We start from the raw sequence: 27481 nt of genomic DNA, 5'->3' as shown, positions 1-27481 counted from the left end.
AAGAGGATTAAATGAAAGAACAAGAAGAAAGAAAAGGCTTCGGAGAGGAGGTGATGTTATGTCACCATTTGTAGGTAGTGTTTCAGGCTATCAGCATCTACTTAATAATTATGGAGCTACCAACTATACTTCAATAACATGTAAAAATAAATAAATACAGAAACAAACAAAAAAATAATTGTGGAGCTAAGGGCTGGCAAAGCCTTTGTGTGCTAGAAAGACTCTTTCCTCCGCTGTAGCCAAGACTCCAGAATTTTATATGCAGCGACTTTATTTGGAGGACCTTAGATAAAATCATTTTATTTAGAATATTTAGTAGAGCAGAATTTTTCACCTGGAGGCTACGTCTTCTATGTAACAGTAATATTTCTAATTACCTAAAATAGTTTTTAATATGCAGTTTAGTGAGTTGATTTAAAACAAGTTTTAATTTTACTTGCCGTAGCCATTTGGCTTGCTAAGTATTTCTGGGCGAACACTTTAGTCTTTTTCATTAGCTGAGTATTTTTTATTTAGAGACTATTCTGTACACGTACATTAGTAGGGTTATTACACATTATTTTAAATGCTGAATTTAGTGGATAATTAATTATGCTGTCATTCTCCAAATGTGTAATATGTGGAAGGACTGTAAATACCTTTCATTAGAAACAAAAATAAATGATGACTAGTAGGTTGACCTAAGTTGAGATTAGCCAGCAGTTTTGATGTTTCACTTGACTTTGATGAGATGCTAAAGAGCATTAAGGAAGAGTTTGGTATATTTGTTTTATAGTGTTTGTGTGTATTATTTTTTATATGCGTGAGAGGAATTTTTTCCCTGGCATATTTAGGGAAGTATTCATTCATACTAATGGGTATTGGTAACATAAACTTAATTTTAACCCATGATATTTTTCTTAAGTGAAAATTTGTGAAAGAGTGGTTGGGAGTCTAACTACAATTCCAAATATGGTGACATCTTTAGATACTTATTAACCAGCCTTCAAGTTAATTTTGTAGGGTCTTTTGTCTGCAGTCATTCCCTCATGCATTTGCTTAATTACAGATTTTAACCTTTTGACTTATGACAGCAAAACTGATTTCTCTTGGAACTGAGTACAGTGATTTGTGTTTTTAAAAACCTTTAAAAAGTTGTGTTTTTCCATTTGTTTCTGTGTCCATCATAAGAGATCTTTCTCTTGAGTACTCCTCCATTCTTGAATAATTAAGAAGTTTCCAGCACGACAGAACACTTTCCAATCTCTCACTCTTGAAAACACGGCATTTATGAGCAGAGAATGGTACTGCTTGTCATTTCTCCACTGAATTACAGTGATGAAAAGACATCTCTTCTGAATGGGAACATGGCCTTGTATATTCACATAATGATTGTCTGTAGAATTGCTTTCCTCACTCCTTTTTTCCCCCCTTAGACTTAATTTTTTTTCCCCCTTAGACTTAATTTTAATCAGAGACATTATCTACACAAAAGGTGCCTATTACCAAAGAAGGCTGTGGTGGCAGGGGCTTTCTCGGGGTCTCTGATCGGTTGGCCCTAGCCCTGTCCCTTGTCGGGCCTGCCCTCTGAGCGGGGCTGCCAGGTTCTTGGTCACTGTGTTGACAAGTGGTGTGCTCATTTATACAGCAGCTGGGCCTTGTCAACCTGTGGAAGCCATGTGCCCCTGGCCGCAAAGTCCAGTGCCAATTTTGTGCTGGTGGCTTTAAGCCATGCCTTAAATACGTTGCTGAAACCGATGGTGGATAAGTAGTCATTGGAGGGAAGAACTGCGTTCATTTGCGCGAAGTAAGAGCATTTGTGAATGGTAAAGGGCTGCTGGTATTTCTGAGCAGTAGACCCTCCTGCTTTCTGGAGCTACAGCTTTCTGCCTTGGGGGCTTCCCTTTTGTTACTTACATGCTCCTGAATCAATCAGAAAAATGCATCTCCGTGGTAAATCTTTAGAGGAAAGAGTTTATGTATACTTTATTCTCTTCAGTGTTAAAGTACCCAAAGTACAAAAGCAAAGTTGTTGGTATCAGTGCCCACAATCATAACTAGGAATTAGGCACACCAGATGCTGGGAAAAATGCTAATTGTGTCCAAATGGACAAAACTCAAGGAAAGAGTATGGGACGCTCTTAGTATAACTGTGTGTTAAAACATTCTCCTAGGCATTTCATGTTACTGCAAGGTACTGATTTCAAAGCGCAGTGTCCATTTGACCCTCTATTGGCTTTTTTCTAGTGGGAGAGATGTATATGTCCACAGATGCTTACCACTAGGTTCATTTGGCACGAAAAGTGTGACTATTTCTATGTTAAACATCTAGGTAATTTATATTGGCTTCAACCAAGCCAGCAGGAGATAAGTTTTCCTGGTGCCCAGTTAGTTAAAGTGTTTGTAGAAACAATATCTTCTGTTCTTCTGCACATCCAGACTGGACTCTCGGTGGTCTTATTCATTGTGTATTGTACAAGACCCCTCCCGGAATCACCCCCTAGTTATTCTCCAAGGTAGAGCTAGCCAGATAACGTGTGGCCTCGTCTCTGAGGACTGGCTTCATGTGCACGTGGCCCTTCTCCTCATGGTTCCGCTCTCCTGAGGACAGAGCTCTGGCTGGGCCATCAGGACCGGGCCTGGGCTTGTAAGACCTTTGCCCTATTTGACCGAGTTTCAACTGCACTCTTGGCTTCTTTAACTCCTTTGGTTTAGGTTATATAAACATTATGTAGCCTAATCTTCTCTGTTTCTCTAAAATGTATAAATATTTTGATATAGATTTTCCTGAATTCAGAGCTGGCTTCTACTAACATAACGTGATATATTTTATTTCGCCACCATATTAAATTACATTTCCCTTCTGATTAATGTCACCTATGAGTTAGGAGAGGTGAAAACACTTTAATTGAACCCAATTACTGTTTTGTCATGTAATTAAAATTCCAGAAAGCCTGTTAACGTACCCATATTGATACAGCAGAATTAAAGAAAATGCTATTTATGGAAGGACCCAAAATCCTAGGGTCACTCCTTAACAGGTAGGTGCCTGAGAAGTGAAACATGGTGTGTGTCCTGGGAAGGAGGCCAAGAGGGGGCAGGAAAGGTGGTTGTGTTCACCCAAAGCCATATCTGAATAAATATTCTGCTCGGCCATGAAAGTTTTTAAAGGGAAGTAATCTCAGTTCATCGTTGAGATGGTGGGTCACAGTCATCACCATCCCCCACTGTCTGCAGGCTTGTGTGCAGGCTTGTTGACTTGTGATTTTTCTTTAGATGCTATTTCGTTCACATAAGTTTGTTCGTGAGATTACTGAAACGGAAGCTAGGGGAGAGATCTCGTCATCTGTTAATTAATTATTCTTCATTTCTAGTCCTCTGATCTACGGAAAGAACCAACAGGTTAGGCAAGGTATTGTGTGGTCAAAAGATTTGAAAGGTGTGCTAGGGCCTGCGGTGAGTAGAGCATGGGGGTGCCTGATTTAAGGTTAGGGACAGGTCAAAAGGGCCTCTTCCCCGTAGAGAGCTCTTTCCTGCCTAAAGTTGCTTACAGCCTTACTTTTCAACTTCTTGTGAAAAGTAGTATTTTTGACATTTGCCTACTCAACAGCGTGACATCTGTAATGGAGCCTGGTGACCAAGGAATTTTATGTCCCTGAAGAACAAGTATACAGTCATCACACAGTAAAATAAAACTGCTTGCTGTAGTTAACGGATTCCTGAAGTTCCAAGACCTGAAAGAACTCAGCCTTGAAATGCTATTTCTGCAGCTGCTGATGCTGGAAATGAGGCTGATAAATCAACACTAGGAAATGCTTGGCGCTGACCTTGGACCACAGTGAGGTTTGACTGTGAACCCAGAGAAGACATTGAAGGATTTCGTGTCACTAACGAAGAGATTATCCACATTTCTCTTCTGCTGGAAGTTGATCAGCCAGTGTAGTAAATAAGTTGAATAAAAGCTGAATTTGATAATGTTGCACCTCTTTGTGCATTCCTTGAATGAAGGCGGAATTGCTGGAATGGTATTAAATTCAGACAAGCGTGAGGAGAGTAGTGACGAGGATGAGGGTGACGTCATGAATGTAGGTGTGATAGTGGGATTTACATCTGTGGTCTTCTTCCATTGTTCCTAGCACGGAGCTCCTAAAACCCTTCTGACTGTAATCTGTAACGCATAGGGGCATTCTTCTGTTATGATGTCAGTTTTGTTCTCAGTTCCTGAAAAATGTGTCTGTTGTTATTCATAGAACAAGCCCTTTTCTACTACCCCTGAGTTTATGTTAATGAGGGTAGAAACCCATATTAAAGTGTCAGGAGACAAACGAGCCTTTCTAAAGGCCATGTGCGGGGTGGGGGGGCGTCATTTGAGAATGATGTTCCAGGCCCATCATCAGATGCCCAGGTTGCGGCTGATGACCACCGCGGTGATAGCCATGCTGTTGTACTTTTCTGAGGTCCTCTTGCAGCCCTGTACAATGAGCTGCGCATGTAGCGTAGGTAGTAGCTTAGACTGAACTAAACTTTAGTGACTATTTTCCTTAGAAATAAAGATTTTTCCTTACTAAAAGACAGCGTAACGTTTTAGCTTTAACGTGTATTAAAGATTTCATTAACGGGTATCATTGAGAAACATCTGTTTGGCATAAGAGCCAGTATTATCAATTTCCTAGAAAATCTGAATGTCTTGGGGGAAAAAAGCATTGACTGATTGGCATTGTGCTTCTGACAGTTGATTTATAGCTAGGGAAAGGAATTTGGAAAGGCAAAGAAGTTTTTTATATGCCAAGCATTTCATCTGTGGAAAACGAAGAATGTTGCCCACCGTCCTGTTCTACAAGTATCATGTCATTAGCCACTGCAGTTGCTGACCTGTCCAGTGGTTAAGGCTCCACGCTCCCAGTGCAGGGGGCATGGGTTCGATCTCTGGTCAGGGAAAATTCCACATGCCATGCAGCCAAAAAAAAATTACAATACAGTACACCCTGGAAGGAATTCAGGGTGAAGGTCAGAATGAAGCACTCTGTGTGCCGGGAAAACAGGCAATATTTTGGGCCTCTCGGCCCTTAGATAGTTAGAAATATCTCAGGAGAAATTTTTTGTTAATGCTAACCATCATCTGAACCTCAGCAAGTCATAGTATTTATTTATTTATTTTTGGCTGTGTTGGGTCTTGGTTTCAGTGCGAGGGCTTTCTCTAGTTGTGACAAGCGGGGGCCGCTCTTCATCGTGGTGCGTGGGCCTCTCTTGTTGCGGAGCACAGGCTCCAGACGCGCAGGCTCAGTAGTTGTGGCTCACGGGCCTAGTTGCTCCGCGGCATGTGGGATCTTCCCAGACCAGGGCTCGAACCCGTGTCCCCTGCATTAGCAGGCAGATTCTCAACCACTGCGTCACCAGGGAAGCCCCCAGGTGAAATTTTTTATGAACTGTATTCTTGCATCTTCCCTTACTTAGAAAAGCACTTAAAGTTCATTAACTGAAATAATATTCTTTGTGACTAGTGGTAACCTTGTAGCGAGATGTATGCTTGACTGCACGTACCCCTTCACCAAAATTGCGTATATATTGGCTTCTCCCTCTGCTTCTTAGAAGCAGTTTCTCAGAGTCACTTGAGAGAATGTCTCCTGGACCACAGTCCTCAGTAAGTCCTCAGATAAAACTGAAACTCACAGCTCTCACGTTGTGCATTTCCTTCCGAAGTGGACACCTGTGTTGTTAAAAGTAATCTCTTACCTGGTCACTGAATGCAGTTAATTAAACTACAGCAGCGTTACGTTTATATTGGCATTATTCTTTTGTTTGTTTGTTTTTGTTTTTTTGTTATTGTTTTTTAACACCTTTATTGGAGTATAATTGCTTTACAATGGTGTGTTAGTTTCTGCTGTATAACAAAGTGAACCAGCTATACATATACATATATCCCCATATCTCCTCCCTCTTGCGTCTCCTTCCCACCCTCCCTATCCCACCCCTCTAGGTGGTCACAAAGCACCGAGCTGATCTCCCTGTGCTATACGGCTGCTTCCCACTAGCTATCTATTTTACATTTGGTAGTGTATATATGTCCATATATTGGCATTATTCTTGATACAATTATAAGTGGGTTTAATACAACCTCTTAAAATGGCTAGAACTCAACTCGCCATATTTTTAAATAACTTTTTCTTATAATAATTCAACTATTTCAAAATAACAGGTTTAATAAAAAATGTAATAGATGTCCATTTAGAAAATTTAGAACTATAAAAGTAGAAAATAAGGACCAGGGATTATAGCCATTGAATCTTACATAGTTCTTCCACGGTTTCTAAATATAGTAAATGTGTATTTTTATATATATATATATATATGTATATATTTACATAGTTAAGATCATATCATACATTTTTATATTCTATTTATCACTTTGTCAGTATGTAGTTATGTCATTAAAGCTCTTTGCAACCATTACACTTTATGACTGCACAATGTTTTACTGTATGGTTCTACTATAATTTACTTAATATCCTCCTCTCTGGGGAAAGTTTATGTTGTTTGTAATTTTTCTGTATTATAAATCACACTGTAATGAAACTTCTTTGTGTTTCACTTCTGTCTTAATTTACATTATTTCTTGTGATAGTTCCTTGAAGGGTAGTTGCCGTGCCAAAGGGTATGAACAGGTTTGAGTCTCTTGCTAGTGCTAGATGGCTGCCCAGAAAGGCTACACCAGTGACACAGGGAACGACCTTTTTAGAGACATTTTCTTTGCATTCAGCAGGAACAAAAACACTCTTTGCCCGCTCTTTTTGAGCAAAAGTTAATGGAAATTGGCTGTTTCCCTGCCATCGTTTAGTCCAGTACAGTATATAAGCTGTGTGTTGACTGGGCCCAGCTTCATTTTTCTGGGTAGATGCTGTTTCAGCCCTGTCTCTGCAGATTAATGGGACGCACCTGATCTCTTTTGCATGGCCATAACCACATGTGGGTCACATTTGGGTACCATGGCCCTTTCGGTAAGCTAACTGTGCTTTAGAGAAATTACCACTAATTAGTTTCTCCTTTACACACAAGACTGAGGGAGATAAGGAAGGACTGTTTAAACCGCTGCAAAATTCATTCATTCTAACAGACAAAATAACATTTACTTGGTGAATGTTGAGATTGTACAGAATATTTTTCTTTATAAGTCTAAAGCTTTCCTTGGGAGATAGGGGTCATCTATTGAAAGTTCCCTTAACTTCCTTTCTTTTGGTCTCAGAAGTTTCAAAGTATTTTTAATCCGTTTTCTCATTGGTAACCTCCTTCATTTTTATATGTTCCATTCATGTAAACCCATTTTAATCTGACTTCTGTCTTCACCCAGCCATTGAAATTGCCCTGTTGATGGTCATCTTGTCAAATAGTTCTTTACTTTGCCGCCTGCCTAACATCTTTGCTACATTTGATCCTGTTGGCGAATTTCCTTTCCATCCTTTTCTGTTTTCCCACTTTCTCTTCTCCCTTCCTCTTCTGCCTGGTGTCAGGTGTAGTGCTAGCCTCTGAGTGCGCGCTCATTTGGGAAAGAGAGGGGTTGTGTGTCTTCTACTCTCAAGAACCACATAGTCTAGCAGGAAGACAGACAGTTGGTAATAATACAACATATTAAGAATTGTATATACAGCGGCCCTTGGTTCAGAAATAACCTTGGTTTCCTTCTAGAAACTTCCTGTTCTAGGTTCTGTGAGAACCCTTTGGTTCTTTTACTCTTTATATATCCTTCTTAAAGAGGATAATTGCCAAGAGCTCTGTCTTTTGCCCATTTCTGCTGTTACTCTCACTTTCCAATGGGTTCTTATACATGCTTACGACATTAACTCTTATCCCTATACAAACAAATCCCAAGGTCTCCATTGCTAGTACTGAGCTCTTACCTTATTTGCAAACCTCAGACTGGGTCCTAGAAATTGTAAGATGGCTCTGTCACCCGTACTTAACTTCAACACGTCCAAAGTCGTTTCCCTCTCGAACCAAAGACACACATGTGGAAATCATTTGGACAAACAAACAGATAAAATTCATCCCATGTTCTCTGTCTCAGTGGTATTGCTTTCTCTGTTACCTGGTCTCTAGAAGTCTATGGGCCATTTTTAACCTTTAATTCAACTTATCTTGTGTCTTACGTACTAGACAATGAGTTGAGTGCATTATGAACAGGATGCGGTGTAATCCTTTTACTATGAGGTAGGTATTATTTTCTGTATCTATACATGAGAAGCTTGAGGGCCGAAAAACGTCAAATGCTGTGTCCAAGGATAATACACAGAGCGCCCAAGGGGCCGGCCTAGGGTTACAGCCCATGGGTGTCTCTGCTCAGTGTGGCCTTTGCCCGTGATGTTGTACTGACTCTTTTCATGGTCCGTCTCACTATCGCTTCTGTGCCAAAGTTAACACATTTAATATTCACATTTGTACGTTTGTTACTTTCAGCGGCTCTATAATCCACATGTATTTGTGACCAGAAGGTATTCTTAGTAATGTGGAAGAACTTTTCAGTGAGTTAAGCTAAAACAGGGCTCAGCAAACTTTTTCTGTAAAGGACAAGATAATAAGTATTTTAGGCCTTGAGGGCGGTACAGTCAACTATTCAGCTCTGACTTTGTAGTGGAAAAGCCTCCACAGACAATATGTAAACAAATGGGCATCACTGGGTTCTTCCAAACGTTATTTTCAAAAACAGGGCATGGGCAGTTTGGGCCCGCAGGCCCTGAGTTGAATGGTATTTCATTTCCACCATCTAAGCGAATGTGTTTTCTTTGATTTATTCATGCATGTATTTAAAATGCATTGAGGTATAATCTAAGTTGCTCAGTTAAGGTAGAAGTTAAGATAGGTAATTACAGAGAAGTAATTTGAATGTAACAGTCTTGGGTCTGTTTTGACTGAGAAATAATTGAGTTGCTCAGAGTTCTGAACTTTGTTCACAGGTAGATGTATGAGTTTTTGCAAGTTACAAGATCTAATTGAGGCCTAGATTCTTTGTAAAATAATAAGAGTAATACTTGCCTCACAGAGTTGTTGGAAGGATGAAATGGAAAACCACTTTCCATAGAGGCAGGACCATGGTCGGCTTTATCTTTCTGGGTCTCCTGTATTTTCCAGATGGACTTTCTCACAGAGAAACTTGACAGAGGAAGGAAGAAAGGCATTTACTTTTCAGATGGCAGTGGGAAATCTAGCATAGTCATTATTCTCTCTCTGTAAGAGATGATAATAAAAAAAAACAAATTGTTTTGGGTGGGGAGAAATGACAGATGAGGGCTGAGCAGATAGATTAAAAAGTCTGAAAACAAGGACAAGAAAAGTAAACTTTCCTTAGCAAGCTAGGGGTGGGGTCAGAGGACCAAGAAAGGACGTGTGGATGGGGCACCTCGGTGGGAGCAGAGCCTGGGGGTGCAGGTGGGCATGGGCATGTGTGGAGCAGAAACAGAAAAAAGGGGGGTCGGCAGCCCATGAATACGGCCTCAGGAGCACCTTCCCTGGAAGAATCCTGAGCTTGGTGACAGCACATGGCTTTGGAAGGGAGAGATGCTTGTTGTGTCTTGCCAAGGGCGCTGAGCTGGGTCGCTGACAACCGACCAGCGTGACTTAGTGCTGAGACGCAGGAGGCGGCACGGGCATATTTAAAATTTATATCCACTGCAGTGACAGGCCACTGAGCACTGTGGAGGGGGGAGATGGATTTCCGCTGAAGTGCAGCCAAAAACACTTTTCGCAACAGCTCTGACAAAATAGTGCCATAAATGAATAAACCCACAGAGTTTCTGGATATCTTTGAGAGCTTCTAACGTGACGGCCGTCCCAGACCGAGGGGCTCTCCCCGGGTGTCACGTGTGGTTTAACTCGGATCTGGGAGGTCTCGGTTCCAGAAGCTGGGTGGGCTGTGCTGTTGGGTACGTACCCGCTGTGCTTTGGATGGTTGCGTGGAGCAATGTCATTCCCTCCTAATGCAGTTTACTAGCATGAAGTTAGGCATTTTCTTGGTATGATTGCAGAGTCCTGGAAGTCAAATCACTACCTGGTTGTATGCTTTATAGTAGCCCAGTGGGTAAAAATGCCACGTTTTAGAAGATGTTATTTGGCAGATTTAAGTTCATGGTAAATTTTTTATGAACCTAGGGATTTGACCTCTAAAGATCTTCATGCCTGAGATCCCCGAGTCAATTCTCTGCTCGTGGACCAGCAGAGAAGTATCCAGAATCCTTCAGTGTTGTCTTAACACTCCCTGTACCTTAGAGTTTGGGCCGCTATACCTGGATCTTTGTCACCTCATTTTTGATGTGAACAGCCTATGAGTGAGTTCCAGCTGTGAAATCTGGTCCTCTTCTTATTAAATTCTGGGCATTAAAAAGAAGATCTGGTCAATACACTGTGTCCTGGCTGCTCTGTGTCTCTTCCCAAGTGAGTTTAGGCCTGCTCCTGGTTTCCTGTGGGTGCCCAGTAGAAAGTTGCTCTTTTACAAAAGAGACATGTAATTGATGGGATCCTGCAATGGTATTGAGTTTAAATGACGTGACCAGATGTGAGGACAGAAAAGATTTGCATCTATAAAAATAATTTCAGCTGTCCACTGGTATAGTCTATCACTCTGTGTAATACTTCCTTAAGTTTTTCATTTTTATTTTTAAAAAATCACATAAAAATAGCGATTACCTAAATTGGTGTATTTTATTGGAAACATCCAAAAGAAAAGCTTTGCTCATGTCATCCTGTAATATGGTGAACTAATCAGAAGTCACATGTTGTCAGGAGTGAGCAGAGCTTGGTGGTTACGAGGGTGAAATGGGCAGGATGGCGTTTCAGACATTCTCCTTCCATCCTTCAGAGACATGGACGTAATCATGGGCTTCCTTTAAGGAATGAGACCCCCAAAAGTAGTCAAAATAAAAGAAATCATGGGACTTCCCTGGTGGCGCAGTGGTGAAGAATCCACCTGCCAATGCAGGGGACACAGGTTCGAGCCCTGGTCTGGGAAGATCCCACATGCGTGGAGCAACTAAGCCCGCGAGCCACAACTACTGAGCCTGCGCTCTAGAGCCCACGAGCCACAACTACAGAGCCTGCGCTCTAGAGCCCGCGAGCCACAACTACTGAACCCGCGTACCACAACTACTGAAGCCCGCGCGCCGAGAGCCCGTGCTCCACAACAAGAGAAGCCACTGCAGTGAGAAGTCCACGCACCGCAACGAAGAGTAGCCCCCGCTCACCGCAACTAGAGCCCGCACGCAGCCAAAAACAAAACAAAAAAAATAAATTAAATAAATTAAAAAAGAAAGAAAGTCATCACGTTGATAGTTTTATTCAGCGTGAGGGGTCTGGGACATGATGTGACCTGATAAGGGAAATTTTCTTTACACTCATGGATCTAAATGTCAGGGGAGGACAGCTAGAGATTAGGGATCTAAGCATGACGTCCGTGATTCTCTTGATGTGGAGCAGAGGGTATAAGCCTCTCTGGGCAGATTTCCTTAACTGGCTGTTCTCTCTGAGTGGCGGAGGGGGAGGCAGACATCAGTAGGGTGGTGGGGAGCTGGTGGGAGACAGGGCCCTCCCGCTCCCCCCCCTTACTTTCTGCAGAGTGAAACATGACTGGTGCTTATGTGTGTGCTCTTTCCAGAACCCGTGAAAGGAGTTGCTGCGATGGTTTGCTGGGCTCTCAGGAGAGCTGCCCAGGTGCGCGTCCACCTGGCGAGGAAGGCCAGCGGGGTCTGCCGAGGCCCTGAGCATCAGGCCTCAGGCGCGAGGCCCGCTGCCCCGGAGCCCGCCACCCGGGGAGCCCTCAGGGCCCCGGGCGGCGCGGTGGAGCTGCTGGGCAAGTCCTACCCCCAGGATGGCTACAGCAACCTGTCCCGCAAGGTCCTGTCCAGGGTCGGCAGGAACCTGCACAACCGGCCGCATCACCCGCTGTGGCTGATCAAGGAGAGGGTGAAGCAGCACTTCTACGCGCAGTACGTGGGCCGCTCGGGGACGCCTCTCTTCTCTGTCTACGACGACCTCTCCCCGGTGGTCACCACCTGGCAGAACTTCGACAGCCTGCTCGTCCCGGCCGACCACCCCAGCCGGAAGAAGGGCGACAGCTATTACCTGAACGCGACCCACATGCTGCGCGCGCACACGTCTGCGCACCAGTGGGACCTGCTGCGCGCGGGGCTAGACGCCTTCTTGGTGGTGGGCGACGTGTACCGGCGTGACCAGATCGACGCCCAGCACCACCCTGTGTTCCACCAGCTGGAGGCCGTGCGGCTCTTCTCCCGGCACCAGGTGAGTGCGGCCCCTCTCGGGCTTGGAGGACGGCCTGTGTGGTCTCGTGGAGGCCACTGCGGTTAATGTCAGCCAAGCCCCACGGGGTCCTTGACCGTGTTCTGCACCCGTGCGTTATCCATCCTGGGTGGCGTCCTCTGTGTAGGCGGAGCTCAGTGTTTTCTGGCTGATGTGTTGTGTCAGTAGCCGCAGAAATTGGCAGGCCTTTGTTTCCTTGTGTCTGTCCTTTTCCTTCCAGTCCCAACGTGCCTGTCTCTGGGTTTTTCCTTATGAGTGGGTAGTCAGTGGCTCACAGTTACCCCAGTCCCGGATGACTCGAGATGCAGCCCTGAGACCCGTGGTCTGGTTACCCCACATCTCAGTTAGCGGAGGTTAATTACATGTTCCCGGTGTTAGGCACGAATGAGTTTCTTAGGTAGCCTGGGGGCTGGTGGTTTAGTGGCTGAGCCTGTAAGCTGTCTTCCTGTCCCGCACTCTGTCCTTACCGTCCCCTGCTTTACACCTGTGGGTGCTTTACATTTTTCCTTTTTGAGACATTTTCATTATTGCTCTTCTTGAAATACGTGTTTGGATGCATAGAGCCTTTTTGATCAGGAAATCTGATATTCCGGCCATTCTCTAAAGCACCCAACTCCTTGCACCTGTTAGCTGACGTCCTAATACGTTGTGCGCAGCTTTTTTCTTTTTTTTTTTGGCAATTTATGAATATTCCTTAAAGCTTGAGTCTATTTCCTAAAAAAGTGCAGTATCACTTGTCTTTCATTAACATATTTTAAAACCGTCTCCGTTTTTATGTGAGAAACAAATGGAATTAATGAGGCATTACTCCTATAGTACTTCTTCCAAACACGTTCACTGAAACGGGGGGAATAATTGTCACAAAACTCCTTCCCACAAAACACCAGGTTAGTGGGTTGTCGGATATGAGCAGGAACAGTATAGGATCCTCAGGCTGGTGAGTAACCACCGTGTGTCGTGTTAAATGAGTCGTGTTTTAGGAGAGAGGGCCGTTAGCTTCAGGATGTGCTGCCTTCCTGGGAATTCGCGATAATTCAGAAATAGGTATTAGCTTTACACAAAAGGCCACCCAGGCTTGATCCCAGAGCTGCTTGGATGAGTGCTTTTGCTACTAGGAAAAGCTGACTATTTTCTGTGTTAGGAGTAATAACTATTAACGAGGATACAGATTTATTAGGAAACAAAAGGGAAATGGACAAAGACAGGTCGAAGTCTGGGAAATATGACCAAGTGATGGAATATCACCTACAGCTAATGAGCCAGCGGAGGTGTGACACCAGTGACAGGGTGTCCAGGTCACGGCAGTGGCAGGTGCACAGCCCAGTTTATCTCATTACAAAAATGAGCAAGGACGGTGCTCCCTGGTTGGTAAGCCTGCAAGCCGTGGGAATGGCAGAGGAGAGGAGGCTGCGAGACACACACTGGTGTGTTAGTGGTGGAAAAAATCCAGGCTCCCTTAGACGGTGGGAAACAGGGAGCGGGTAGGGAATTAACCTCATCTCATTTCACACTTGTGCGGGGTCTGGTCCAGTTTAGCAGGGGAGCAGACGCTAGTTAGAAAGATTCTGCTTCTAGTTAGAAAGATTACACACACACACATGTACACGTATGTGTCTAAGAATATAGTTTGATAAAGTAATTCCACGTGCCGTGTTTCGTTTACTCCTCGTAATAAAAACTTGTGAGACAGATTATTTCCACTTCAACCACAAGGAATCTGAAGCCCCAGTAGGTTAGCGACTTGCCCAGTATTACCCAGCCAGCTGGTGGCAGAGTCAACCCTGAACTCCACCTGTTCTACTGTGGTCTGTTGCTTTTCATAGAGGAGCTGCTTGGGACCCAAGTGGGGCTTTAGTTCCAGGAACGGTGTTGGAGAGAGAGGGGTGGAGTTTTGTGGATTCCTGGCCTCAGCTATAGTGTTGGTACTAAGTCTGACCTAATCTTAAATCTCAAAAACATTCGTTTCCTTCTTTCAGTTTATTACCCTAGGAATAGGATTTTTCTCAATAGTTTTAATCATGCTACATATATAATTTACAAAACTATATTGTCATCCTTTAAAGTTTTCCTGTTATTTCATAATCTCGGTAATCATTGTTTTCATCACTACATGGTATATTTCAGCAAGGAGGAAAGTGCACAGAGAGGTGTGGGGTAAAGGAATGAGGATAAACACAGAAATGGATGAACTATGACAATGTATATTTTATTTAACTATTAATTGTGAATAAAACCCTTCTGTGTTTCAAGACAAGGTAAGATGTATCAGTATTCACAAATATAAATGTGTTAAATTTACCAATTTAAAGACATACATTATCAGACTGGACATTTTTCAATTAGAGAAACCTGAAGTAGAATCATACCAGAGGTTGAGAGTAAAGGGCAGGAAAATATATATCAAGCAAATACTTACTAAAGGAAAGCTGGTAAAGCAATTATTAATATTAGATAGAATAGAATATATGGAAGAAATATTAACTATGAATAAAGAGGGATAATACATCGACCAGGATGCTTTATGACTTAGGAATTTTAATGTGCCCGACATCATAGCCGTAATATAGAAACCAAAACTGAAGAAATAAAAGTTAAGTTTGACAAATTCATAATCATAGTAGAAGATTTTAAATGACCTCAATCGAAAACCAATGGATTAAGCAGACAAAGTGAGTAAAGATACAGGAAATCTGAAAAATATGGTTAAGAGGCTTGATTATGTTTATGTTTAAAATGCTGTAACTGTGTGTGTGTGTGTGTGTGTGTGTGTGTGTGTGTGTGTGTGTGTATTTCTGTGTGTTTGGACAGACAGACATATACATAAATCCTATACCCAAGAGCTGGAGGTATATAGTCACATGGAATAACCTAAAAAAATAAGGGGCTTCCCCAGTGGTTCATTGGTTAATAATCCTCATGCCAGTGCAGGAGACACGGGTTTGAGCCCTGGTCCGGGAAGATCCCACATGCCGAGGAGCAACTAAGCCCATGCGGCCCAACTACTGAGCCCGTGTGCCGCAACTACTGAAGCCCACATGCCTGGAGCCCGTGCTCCACAACAAGAGAAGCCACCGCAGTGAGGAGCCCGTGCACCACAACAAGGAGTAGCCCCTGCTTGCTGCAACTAGAGAAAGCCTGTGTGCAGCAACGAAGACCCAACGCAGCCAAAAATAAATAAACAAATTTTAAAAAAACATGTTGCCCATGTACGAGTTGACAGTTGAAGTCGTAAACAAATGTCAAAGAATCAGTAACATTAATAGAACCATGCCTGACTACAATGTAGTTGATGTAGAAAGCAGTAAGAAAAGGATAATAAAAGTTTCCATATCCTCAACCATCTAAAAATTCACAACTATAGATTCATGGGTTAAAGAGAAATATTAGGATGTATCAAAAGTTACTTGTCACTCACCAACAATGAAAATACTCACTTCAAACTGCTCGGGCATGGGGGAAATAGTCACTTTATTATGTAGGAACTTGGTCGACCCACTTAAGTTGTACCATCACAGTTAACATTAATAAAGCAAAATGGATGGGATGCAGCTAAAAAAAAAGTATGGGCCATACATTTCGTTTTAAATATATTATTAAAAAAAATTAAAACCCTGCTAAAAACAAACAACATTGTTCTCAAAAGTGGGAATTGGGTTGTATAGTTTTTAGTAGTCCCAAGTCCTACAAAACAGACACAGCACCTGACACAGCGCCTGGAATAGCTTAGCGTCTCGCTAAGCGCTTCACCGCTGGCTGGCAGATCTGCACTGTGTCAGAAACTGAGGCGGTGGGGGAAGCCGGGGGCCGAGAAGAGGAGAACTTCCTTAGGAGTTTCCCAGAGAACAAACTGTGGGAACCAGATTGACTATAGGGGTTTGACATTAAGTCCTGGTGGTAACACTGTTCACCAGTGGCCACTACCATCACAGAAAGCGGGGCAGCCAGACTTACGTGTCTCCTGATGGAAGAATACAATGCCACCTGTGAAGTCCTGCCCAAAACTTTGGACCTAAATCAGTTCAAATAGCTAGATCCAACAACCAAATTTATAGGAGATACAGAAGACAGAGAAACACATTAAACTATACCATGTAGATGTGATAAGCAAAATCCAGCCTGACGAAATTCTACAGCAGTGTTTCTCAAGATGAGATCTGCATAATGAAATAAGTACAAGAATCAGAAGTAAGTGATTAGAAATGTTTAGACCGTCATAGTCAAGCCTGTTGTCAGAGGACTTCTGTGGATCTGCATGCAGACTGGTCCAGGTGTTCCCAGATGCTCTTGGTGAGCTGCATGTGCTCAGTCTGGGTGGTGGTTTTGTGCAGTAGCACCGTGTATCATTTCGAGACCGATTAGAAATCTAAAACTGTCTCTTTACCGTAGACAGTTTGAGAAGCACTGCTCTACGGGATAAATGATTCAGTTTCTTCAAATAAAAGCAAGGAAAACAAAAGGGGAAAACAGTAGATGGTGCCTATAGGTTAAAAGGACAGATCTCAATCACTCACAATGTGTAGATCCTATCAAGAGAAAACACCTTTCAAGAAAAAAGATTTGAGACCATTGGAAATTTGAACACCAACTGAATATTTGAATTTAAGGAGTTCTTTATTTTTACTTTTCTAAGGTATAACAATGGTAGTGTATTTTTATACAGTCATTCTCTTTCAGAGATACATATTGAAATACACGTGAGCAAAATGATGTCTGGATTTTCTTCAAAATAAGGAGGGGTAGGTGTCTGGGGATGAATGTAAGAGGATTGGTCATGAATTGTCAATTATTGAAGCCGGGTGTTGGATACATGATGAATCCAGCATTATCCTTTCTATTTTTGCATGTGTTTGAAATTTTCCTAATAAAAGTTCGAAGAAAAAGACTGAAGGAAAACATTGGGATCAGTCAGTCTGTCAATAAAAAAAAAAATTTTGCTGAACATGAACTGGGATCCGGGGCTGTAAGACGGTATCACACAGTCACGAGGAGGTCCCTGGTTTCACGGGGAAGACAACAGTTAAGATTCAAAAAATAACGGGAGGCGGGAGATACTAAACACTAGAGCGTGAGCACAGGTTACATTCAGTAGAAAACTGAAACCGATTAAATCTAGAATTAATAGCCTCTCTTCGATCATTCTGAGATGATTTTACTGTGAGGTTTTATAAAATCTGAAAGACTTGTAGTCTTTCTCAAAAAATAGAAAAAGAGGGACCTATCAAACTCATTTCATGTTAGACTTGTTAATAAATTAGATAAAAAAGATAATATTAGAGGTTTCATCTTTATGAACACAGATTCTCATTTCTAATGAACAGGTACAGAATTATTAAATGAAATGTTTGCAAATGTAATTTGTTGGAGTATTGTGTCCTACCACATTATTACTATGCATGTATTACATTGTATGATATTAACTGATACAAGGGGAAAAAGCATGTGATCACCTCAGTAGATGTGGGAAAATCATTTGGTGGCATTTAACGTTTTAGGACGTTAAGAAAGCATTTGATGACATTAATATGATAAAAACTTTTAGCGAGCTAGGAACAGAAGGGAACTTCCTTAACATTATGAATGATATTTGTCAAGCACTCACAGCATACATCATAATTAGTGGTGAGTCATTATAAACAGTCCCATCAAATTAGCAACAATTCAGGGTTGCTTGCCATCACTGTGTGGGAGGTTCTAGTTTATGCAGTAAACCAGAAAGAGAAATGAAGATCTAAGCATTGGGAAACATGAGATAAAGCTGCCTCATTTATGGATGACATGATGGGCTACCTAGGAAATTGAATAGGTATCCAGATAAATTATTAGTGCTCATAAGAGAGTTCAGCAGTGCTGTTGGATACAAAGACAATATACAAAAATACATTTCTTATCTACAGGTAATAGCCAGTTAGAAAATAAAATGGAATAAAGATTTTATTCATAACATCAGCTAAAACTTCGAAGAATCTAGGTATCATTGTTGCAGAAGATGTTCAAGATACTTGTAGATAAAATTATCAGATATTATTAAAAGACGTAAAGGAAGAAGAGACAAAGGAAAGGAAGGAGAGACGAACGATATGCCATGTTCCTAGATTCATGAAGATGACAGCTTTCCCAAAATCCATCTATAAATTCATCGTAAATCTAATAAAAATGTCTACTGCGTGTTTTGGAGAAGTTGAAGGACTGATTTTCAAATTTATAGGAAGAGCAAGTTTACAAATAGCCAGAAAAAAATTTAAGAGCACCAGTGTAAGGGGACATGCCTTACCAAGCATCAAGACTCATAATGCTCCAGTTATTAAGATGGTTTTGCATTGGCACAAGTTTAGTCAAATAGAGAACTTTGAAACAGCTCTCCTCATATTTGGGAGTTCGTTTTCATTATAAAATGGAAGTGATGTTAATAAGTGGGGAGATGATGGATTCCACATGAATTGCTCTGAGACAGTTGTCTGTAGAGGAAAGAACACTTGGTCTCTACCTCACACCAAATGCAAAATTCAACTCCAGATGGTTTCACAATCCATTTGTGAAAAGGAAGTCTTCAAAACTTGAGAAGAAAATACAAGAGATTATTGTTATCACCTTGGGGGTAGAACACAGTCTCTTAAATTGAGAATTCGTAAACAAGAAAAATCCTTAGTGGAAGAAAAATTTTAAAGTTGACTGCGTTAAGGTAAAACTTAACACCTAATAAAAGAATTCTTAAACAAAGTTAAAAGGCAAGCATCAGGCTGGGTGGAGAAATCTACTATGCATATAACTAACAAAGGATTAGTGTTGATCAAATATAAAGGTCTCAGTATGATAAAAAGAATCCAGTAGGAAAAAATCTGAAATACCAAGAGTTGGCCGATATGTGGAGCCGTGAGAGTGCTCTGAGGGAGTATAAAACCCACACCTGGAACTCCTGGAACTCCACACCTGGAACTCCACTCTCAAGTGTATAGTTCAGATGCGTCTTGAGTGCTTCTATCAGCAGATAGATGAGAATGTTCATAGCACTATCAATGTGGTATGGTATTCATATATCTGTGAAAATGAATAAATCACAACCAAATACATTAACATGAATGAACATAGAAAGTAGCATTAGGCAAAGAAAGTTTTAAAAGCTTACATTGTATGATTGCATTTATGTAAAGTTTAAGACATGGGCAGAGCTAACCAATATATTATTTTGGGGTTTGTGCATGTGTGGACAAGTTATGGAAAGCAGGGGAATAATTTAAACATTAAGTTTGGTTGTTCCCTCTACAAGGAGTGGCAGGGGATTGTGATCAGGTACGGGCATGCAAGGGGCTGCAAAGTTTTTGGTACTATTCTCTTTTCTGAAAATGGATATGGGTGGTGAGCAAACACGTATGTGCTTTTATTACTATTTAAAATGACATACACTTTTTATAAATCAATCGTGTAATTTTTTTTTAAGAAAGAAAAATGGGCAAAGAACATTAACAGCCTCTTGATGGAAGAAGCATGAGATCAGCCAATAAACAAGGATCGGTTTTACCGGTAAATAAGAAAATGCAAATTAAAGCAACCAGATATTCTTGCAAACTGATTAGATTAGCAAAATTTAATAATCTTGACAATACCGAGTATCTAGAGGAACCATAAATCTTACACCCTTCGACGGGGAGTGTATGTAGTTGCCACCACTTTGTAGAGTTATTTGGTAGTTTTCCTTTTTTTTTTTTCTTTCTCAAATTGTGCGCTCTGGGATCTGGCATTTTTCTTTTAGGTGTTACAAATAAAGGACAATGGGCTCTAAGTGTGCATTGAGTGCTTCACAGCAGTTAACATAAATAAACTAGAGGTACCATGTCAACTTGGATGAGGTTTTAATAAAACGTTGAGAGAAGCAAATAAATTACGAGTGATACTAAACTCGGATATCTTTCTAATCGGTATTTCAAAATGTGCCCAACAATACGTGCTCTCACTGTGTGCTTAGTCTGTGCTCCTTCCCTCCCTCTCTCTCTCTGTCTGCGTGCACTAGCTCCAGCTCCTCCTCAACACACACACATGCATGCACACCACAGCCACACAGTTTTTTTGTTACATAAATTTGTAGGTAGGTGTGAAAAAAGTACATGGGAACGATAAACACCGAAAGCAAGACAGTGACTTCCTGTGAGGTGAAGGCAGGGCGAGTGGTGGTGGCACAGGCGTCATCAGTGTTTGCAAAGGAATCAAGATGTTATGGATTTTTTGGAGCGTAGAAGGATCTCTGAGACTGAAAAGTTTGAGAACCACTGTTCTATAGCTTCGAAACTAAATTTTTGGAAAACATTTATTGAGACATTTATTTTTGCAAAAGATAGCAGATTTCATGTGTTTGCTGGACCCACTGGAGGGAGCCCATATGAATCCTGTACCTATTTAATCTGATTTAAATATATTAATTAAAAAGTACACACCTGGACCAGTGCTCGAAGAAGCTCCACTTTCCTTTGGTCTCCGGAGATGCCTGTCCTGTCTCGCTGGTGGTGCCCTGTTCAGGGGGCCTGTGAATGCATGGGGTGGGCAGGGGGTGGGCAGGGGGCAGACATTCTGCAGTTTACTCTCCACTCTTGGCTGCAGAGGCTTTGTTTCCTCCGTGTCTCTATCCCTGTTTGATGATTTCCTCTGGGTCGGTGTTATCCAGGGTCTTTCTATTACATACACTTGTGCAAGTGATAGTTTATTCATGCTGAGCCTTCCTTTCTGCCTAGTCCCGTCTTCATTATTGTAAAAAAAAATTCTGAATGCTACGTTTCTTCCTCCGTTCCTTCCTTTCCCCTTTCTCCCCTCCCCCCTTCTTTCTTTTTTTTGGGTAAATTTATTTGTTTATTTTTGTCTGCCTTGAATTTTTTGAAATTTTTACTGGTCTACGAAATACAAAACTTTAGGTCTTAATAACTGAAGATGTGGTGATATTATGGAGAAGTTGTAAATATTTTATAATATATGATTCATGAATATTCACACAGAAACAAAGGAGCATATTTTCACAGAAGAGATAAATGAAGCTGTATAGAGAAGTAAGCTCTTTTTTCTTATTAGTTTTTTTTTTTTTTGGCTGCATTGGGTCTTCGTTGCTGCGCGTGGGCTCTCTCTAGCTGCGGTGAGCGGGGGCTACTCTTCGTTGCGGTGCACGGGCTTCCCATTGCTGTGGCTTCTCTTGTTGCGGAGCACAGGCTCTAGGCACGCGGGCTTCAGTAGTTGTGGCACATGGGCTCATTAGGTGTGGCTCATGAGCTCTAGAGTGCAAGCTCAGTAGTTGTGGCACACGGGCTTAGTTGCTTCGTGGCATGTGGGATCTTCCTGGACCAGGGCTTGAACCCGTGACCCCTGCGTTGGCAGGCGGATTCTTAACCACTGTGACACCAGGGAAGTCCTGAGAAGTAAGCTTTTGCTATAATTTTGACCACAACGATTGCTATATACTACTTCATCACGATGTCTGTGTGAAGTTCATATCCCATCCCATGCCCCTTTTTATAAGTGATCACTGTTGCTCCCCGTTTCCCCCTGTAGGAGTGCGGGTAAGGGACTTCTCCATAGACTTGTCTGCAATGGCTCAATCCTGCTGTTGACATCCTTCATTACAAACAACCCCTTTAGTCTCTATCGTGGTCCATCCTTGTTAGAAAACCACTCTCATTTATCATTAGAAAATTTTATTTTTCTCCCTTTGATACTCTCTCCCACTTTACAGATGGTTCATTAGAACCCTACTGTCCCTGGGCTGCTTTTCCCGGGCTCCCCCAGTGTCAGTCTTGTGGTGATCCAAGCACAGTCTCTTTCTTCTTGCTCTCTGCCCCGAATCACTCTTCTGTCCTTCAGTGAATGACAGGTTTTATTCTCCACCATGTGGTGATTGGGTTTCCTTAATAGCCTCATGTGGAGTGGGCTTTATTGAAGGCGTTTTTATTTGGCCTTGATAGATTATAGTCACCATGTTTCCCTAATCTCTTCCTGAAAATCTTTTAGGAAGGACTCCCCCTGTCAGAGACACACTTACACTGAAATGGCTTTTCTGTTTTAAAATTCTTTTTCTCTACCCAAATGTTTACTCTGGTATATCTCTTGACAGTGAAGCAAAAGGTGGCTGGTCACAGCCAGGACCCACGATATATTGGACTTGGGTAACACCCGGTTACTGGGGGGCAGAGGGGGGTTTAAAGCGAGCCTGGTCTCTGTTTTCTGTGGCGCAGCGCCTGTGCAGATAATTAGTTCTTGCTTATGACAAGGTCGGAACGCGTGGCCTCTCAGCCTGAGGCCCCGACACTGACCCGTGGCTTACTGTCCATGACCTCGGGGAGCTGTCAGCACTTACTGCCTGGAGCTGCTCGTTTGCGTATATCTGATTTCTCCAACTGGCCAGTCAGTGCCTAAAAGGTCGCTCTTTCTTCCCTGTGCCTGGTCCTTTCTCTAACCCAGGGTCCTGCACTGAGTAGCAGTTGGTGAACGTGGTATTCAAATGCCTCCCTCGTTATGCCGACGTCCGCTCTGCGAAACATGGCAGCTCACAGTGTCAAGTGCATGGCGGTTCACCCCTCAGCTTTTCACTCTCAGAGCTGTTTCTTCTGCCCCAGGCTTCCCAAGGAGCAGGTGTTATCAGTCAGGGCTGGATTGCAAGGCAGTGAGTGCCTGTGACTCGATCAGGGCAAGCTTAATATACAGGATTATTAAGTGTAACACAGAGAATCGGGGGATGCGGGGTTGGCGGGTAAGAAGAGAACTCTAGAGGGCGTGGGACTAGCAGCTACAGGAGCAGCTGACGCCCCCAGCCTGAGGCTGAGCCCCAAGGAAAGAGCTTCCCCCCACCCGACCCCCGCACCCCCGTCTGTGGCTCCCGAGGGGCACCAAGCTGGTAGTGGTTTCATGCTGATGGAATCGCTGGACATCCACCCTCTGGAATTTGCTGGAAATCTGCTTCTGAGGTGCCAGGGGAAGCTGTTTCGGGGGACGTGTCTTGCAGAAAGCACTGTGCTGTGCAACCGCCCAAGAGGGGCAGTCCTGGGGGGTGGCTGCCGCTGCCCGCACCGAAGGGCACAGGCGCGGGGATCCAGCCAGAGGCCGCTCGCAGGGTCTCTCCAGCACCTCTGCTGGGCCAGCTCAGCACTGCGCCAACTGGCAGAGGACGAATATTTAAAGGGCCCAACTCAGTTTTCGCCAGCAGTCGATGCAGGGTTGTTTGTGGCGCAGAGGCAACCGTCAGCTGGCTCCCTTTCCTGAATATCTGGAAGGCTTCAGGGAGACAGGCTGTTATTCCCCCCATCAGTGAGTGGCTAGGGAAGGTCACATTTAAGGAGGCAAAGGCATTTGTCCTTGATGGTAACTCAAGGTTTCTGAATATAATTTAGGTGGTGGGAAGCCCTCTAGTTATTTGTTCTTAGTACATGGAACGTATAAAAAGGATGGGGGATGGTTTGAAGGATAAAAGCTCATGCTTCTGAACCAACACAGCATCTAGAGAAAAACAGATGAGTATCTTCTATCTCAGTCCTCCAGGATCTCAAGGAAACTCTTACCATGTCTATTCTCCATTCGCTGTTGGAGGCCAAGAGGGCCTCGTTGGGTTTTACTGAGTCCACATAATTACAACAGCAGTGTTTTTTGTACTAGCTCAAGTGTTGTGTGAAAGCAGCAGAAATATTTTCACAGCGATGTTATACTCTTTCAAGGTAGACGTCACACCTTGCTAGAAACCACGTTTCTTGGCCTGGTGCCCATTCCTGAAGCTGTTGTGTGGATGGTGGTGGAATTTCACGTCTTCAGCTTGGTCCGTGCCGGTGGGCAGTGACGGGCTGGAGTGTTCTTCGTCGGCCTCCGACGGGCCAGCAGCCCGTGACGCTCACATCCCGTCGGACTACGTGTCCAGATCCCTGAGTCTACCCTTGGACGTACAAGGTGACACCTGCTCTTAGCTGGTACTTTAAATAGCCTCTTTCTGAGGCTTTGCCTAATGTCATGCTCCTGACTCAGCCTGGGGTAGGTCTCTGTGAAGTTGTAAACTTGTTAACATGAATGAATTTGAAAGATAAAGTAGGGTTTTCTTAAACTGGATACGTCATCTAAACACCATACTGTTTTTCAGCTTTATAGAGACTTTGTAGTGTTGTATGTGAATTGGTAGCATTTCATCAGAGCAATGATTTCCAACATTTTTCTTTTACCGTTTGAGAATCTGCTGAGAGGTTTGGACACCCTCCGCAGATACACACACAGTTTGTATATACGTAGCTTAAGAGGTGCTCTAGGCACCCGGATGAGATGATGAAATTAGACGAGAGTCAAGGAGCCGCTTCAGTCTCCACGTTGCTGATTTCCAGCCTGAGTCTGTAGTAAATTGGAAAAGTCTCTTCTTTATTCTCTCAGCCGCTCTCTCTTCCCACTTCTGCTGCTTCTCTGTAATACTTCTCTTGGGTCACGTTACCGTGCTGGGATTGTGTTTGGTGGTGCATTACATGAACAGCAGACGTTAGGGTTAAGTTAGCCGTAGGAAGGCAGAGAATGCCTCCTAACTTGGGAATGACTGGATGTTAGCTGTCGGGGTGATTCGAGGGTCAGGCTGAAGTCAGGAGTTAAGCGTCACAGGCTGCCTAGAGCTGGAGGCTGGGTTGAGTGTATTTGGGGAAGCCAAAAGAGAGATTTCTGTGTAAGTCTGAGAGTCTCTCTCCCGGGGCAGGGAACATTCCAGATCCAAAAAATGGCAGTAGTTGTTCTATGTTTAGAAAGATTGCAAGGCAGACAGCTACCTGGCGACTGGACTCAGGTACATAGTCGAGAGTGGGGATCTTGTGGGGAACACACGCCCAAGAGGAGGTGACCCGTGTTAGGGTTTAGTAATTAGTTATATGTGTTATTTCAGGTTCATGACCAAGGCTTAAAACAGGAAGGATTTATACCAGACAAATGGAAAAAATAACTTTCTCACCAAAGGATCTTGAGTGAGAGACTGTTTTTCAAAGGGAATTTGGGCTACCATCTCCAGGGTGATATATCTCTCAATATTTTTAGGACGTGGACTCTTAGATGAAGGGAAAGACCCCTCAGTTGAGTTGCCCCAACTCTTTTCAGTGCAAAAAGAACTCTGTGGTAGCAATCTTGTGTCATTTTGTGGGGAATTTGGCATTGGGTCCATGTAGAATACAGTCCATCAGCTTTGGCAGCAGTGGTGTAAATGATTCTTATTTGAACTACAGTGTCTTAAATATAATTTTTTTAAATACAGATTTATTTATTTATTTTGGGCTGCGTTGGGTCTTTGTTGCTGCGCACGGGCTTTCTCTAGTTGCAGCAAGCAGGGACTACTCTTCATTGCGGTGCGCGGGCTTCTCGTTGCGGTGGCTTCCCTTGTTGTGGAGCATGGGCCCTAGGTGCATGGGCTTTAGTAGTTGTGGCACATGGGCTCAGTAGTTGTGGCTCACGGGCTCTAGAGCACATGGGCTTCAGTAGTTGTGGCATGCGGGCTCAGTAGTTGTGGCTTGTGGGCTGTAGAGCGCAGGCTCAGTAGTTTTAGTGCCTGGGCTTAGTTGCTCCGCGGCATGTGGGATCTTCCTGGACCAGGACTCAAACCTGTGTTCTCTGCGTTGGCAGGCAGATTCTTAACCACTGTGCCACCAGGGAAGTCCCTTAAATATAATTTTAACATCTAGTTGTTAGGTGTTGATTCCATCACATATGGTGTAGTGTTTATTAAACAACCCACAATAAATTCATCTATAACAATACAACTAATAATAATTTTTGGTTGAAAGGTTCTACCAGCATTCAAAATCTACAGCCAACCCACGACACCATTGAAGATCTAGTGATAATTTTCTTCTTGTGAATTGTGGTGATTCCAACTTTTCAAATGTGTTCCAGGGGTTTTTGGTGTTGTCCATCTGTATTAATCAGGATTCTCCAGAGGAACAGAACCAATAGGGTGTGAGTGTGTGTGTGTGTGTGTGTGTGTGTGTGTAGAGAGAGAGATGAGATGAGATGGTTTATACTAAGAGATTGATTATAAGGAAGTGACTCGCTTGCTTGTGGAGGCTGAGAAGTCCAGATCAAGGAGAGCCAACGGTAGAGTTTCAGTCTGAATCCAAGTGTGAAGGCAGGAGAAGACTGGTGTCCCAGCCCAAAGACAGTCAGGCAGAGGGAAAGAATTCTTTCTTAGCCTTTCTTCTATTCAGGTCTTCAGCAGATGGGATGAAGCCCACTCACATCGGAAGGGCCTTCTGCTGTACTCAGTCGACTGATTCAAATGTTAATCTCATCTAGAAACGCGCTCATGGAAACATACAGAAATAATGTTTAACCAAATACCTGAGGACCCCTTGGCCCCGATAAGTGGACACAGAATGACCCGTCACAGTCCTGGGCAGCAGACTCTGTAGTGGGCACCCAGAGTCCCTACGCAATTCTGATACCGCCTCAGCTTTGTCCTAGAGACGCCACATTTTAGACACTCCTCGTAAACCACTTGGTCAGTTCCTAGTAAGTAGCCTTCATTTATACATGACAGTGTAGAAGTGTGGAACGGTGCACTTCTCGCCAATCGGGGCTGAGTAAAGGACGTGAACTTTTGGGTGGCTGGCTCTTGGAGGCCAGCTGTGGGCCTTGGCATCATTACGGAAAATGTTTCTGGGAGCAGCGCCTGCCACCCTGGAAATGATACCAGCTCTGGGGAGTCCAGTCCTGGCTCTGCACCTCACTGTCCGCAGCCTGAGATGAGTCTTCAGCCACTTGGGGCCTCCGTTTCCTTAGTTGACACAAGGACCACTCCTGAGTGTGGCTGGAGAGCCTGGCTGGTGGCTGATGAGCTGGAGACGCTCAGCAAGTGTCAGAACCGCTCCCCACCCCCCCCCCCCGCCCCTGCCATAGTTATCTTAAAAATAGATGCCTGGTTAAGTGTACGTCTACCTGTGTATCATCAGCATGAATCAGTGACCTCGTGGGTCCTACGTTTTAGGTCTGATCTATTTTTTTTTAAGCCACTGCTGTCTTTTCCGTAGACTGGTTAGTAGTGTGTCTTCTGTCATCTTCCTTGAGAGGAGGTGATAGAATTTCGACAGAGCCTCACTTGGTCCTGTTATGCTTCACCCACTGATGTCACGAACGAGCTGTTCAGCCATCTGAAGAGGAAAATGCAGTCTCTCTCTCTGTGTCATCTGTCATCATGGCCTAGGCAGAGGGTGTTGAGAGACCACGATTTTAAAGTCGG

The 27481-nt window shown here is 43.3% G+C and overlaps 1 protein-coding gene across 2 annotated transcripts in view; it reads left to right on the top strand.

Annotated features, from left to right (window-relative positions):
* FARS2 (phenylalanyl-tRNA synthetase 2, mitochondrial) overlaps positions 1-27481 on the top strand; it is a 384165-nt gene that overhangs the window by 61996 nt on the left and 294688 nt on the right. For both annotated transcript variants that reach the window (XM_082848141.1, XM_082848140.1), the window contains one exon: positions 11615-12258. In XM_082848141.1, the coding sequence (XP_082704267.1) occupies positions 11638-12258 (621 nt within the window). In that variant the 5' untranslated portion in view covers positions 11615-11637. The remainder of the gene's footprint in view (positions 1-11614; positions 12259-27481) is intronic.

Source organism: Leucopleurus acutus (genome assembly GCF_964270905.1).
Source record: "Leucopleurus acutus genome assembly, chromosome: 10".
Lineage (NCBI taxonomy): Eukaryota > Metazoa > Chordata > Mammalia > Artiodactyla > Delphinidae > Leucopleurus > Leucopleurus acutus.
Note: the sequence above shows the minus strand (reverse complement) of the source record. Positions and strands in the feature narration are given on the sequence as shown.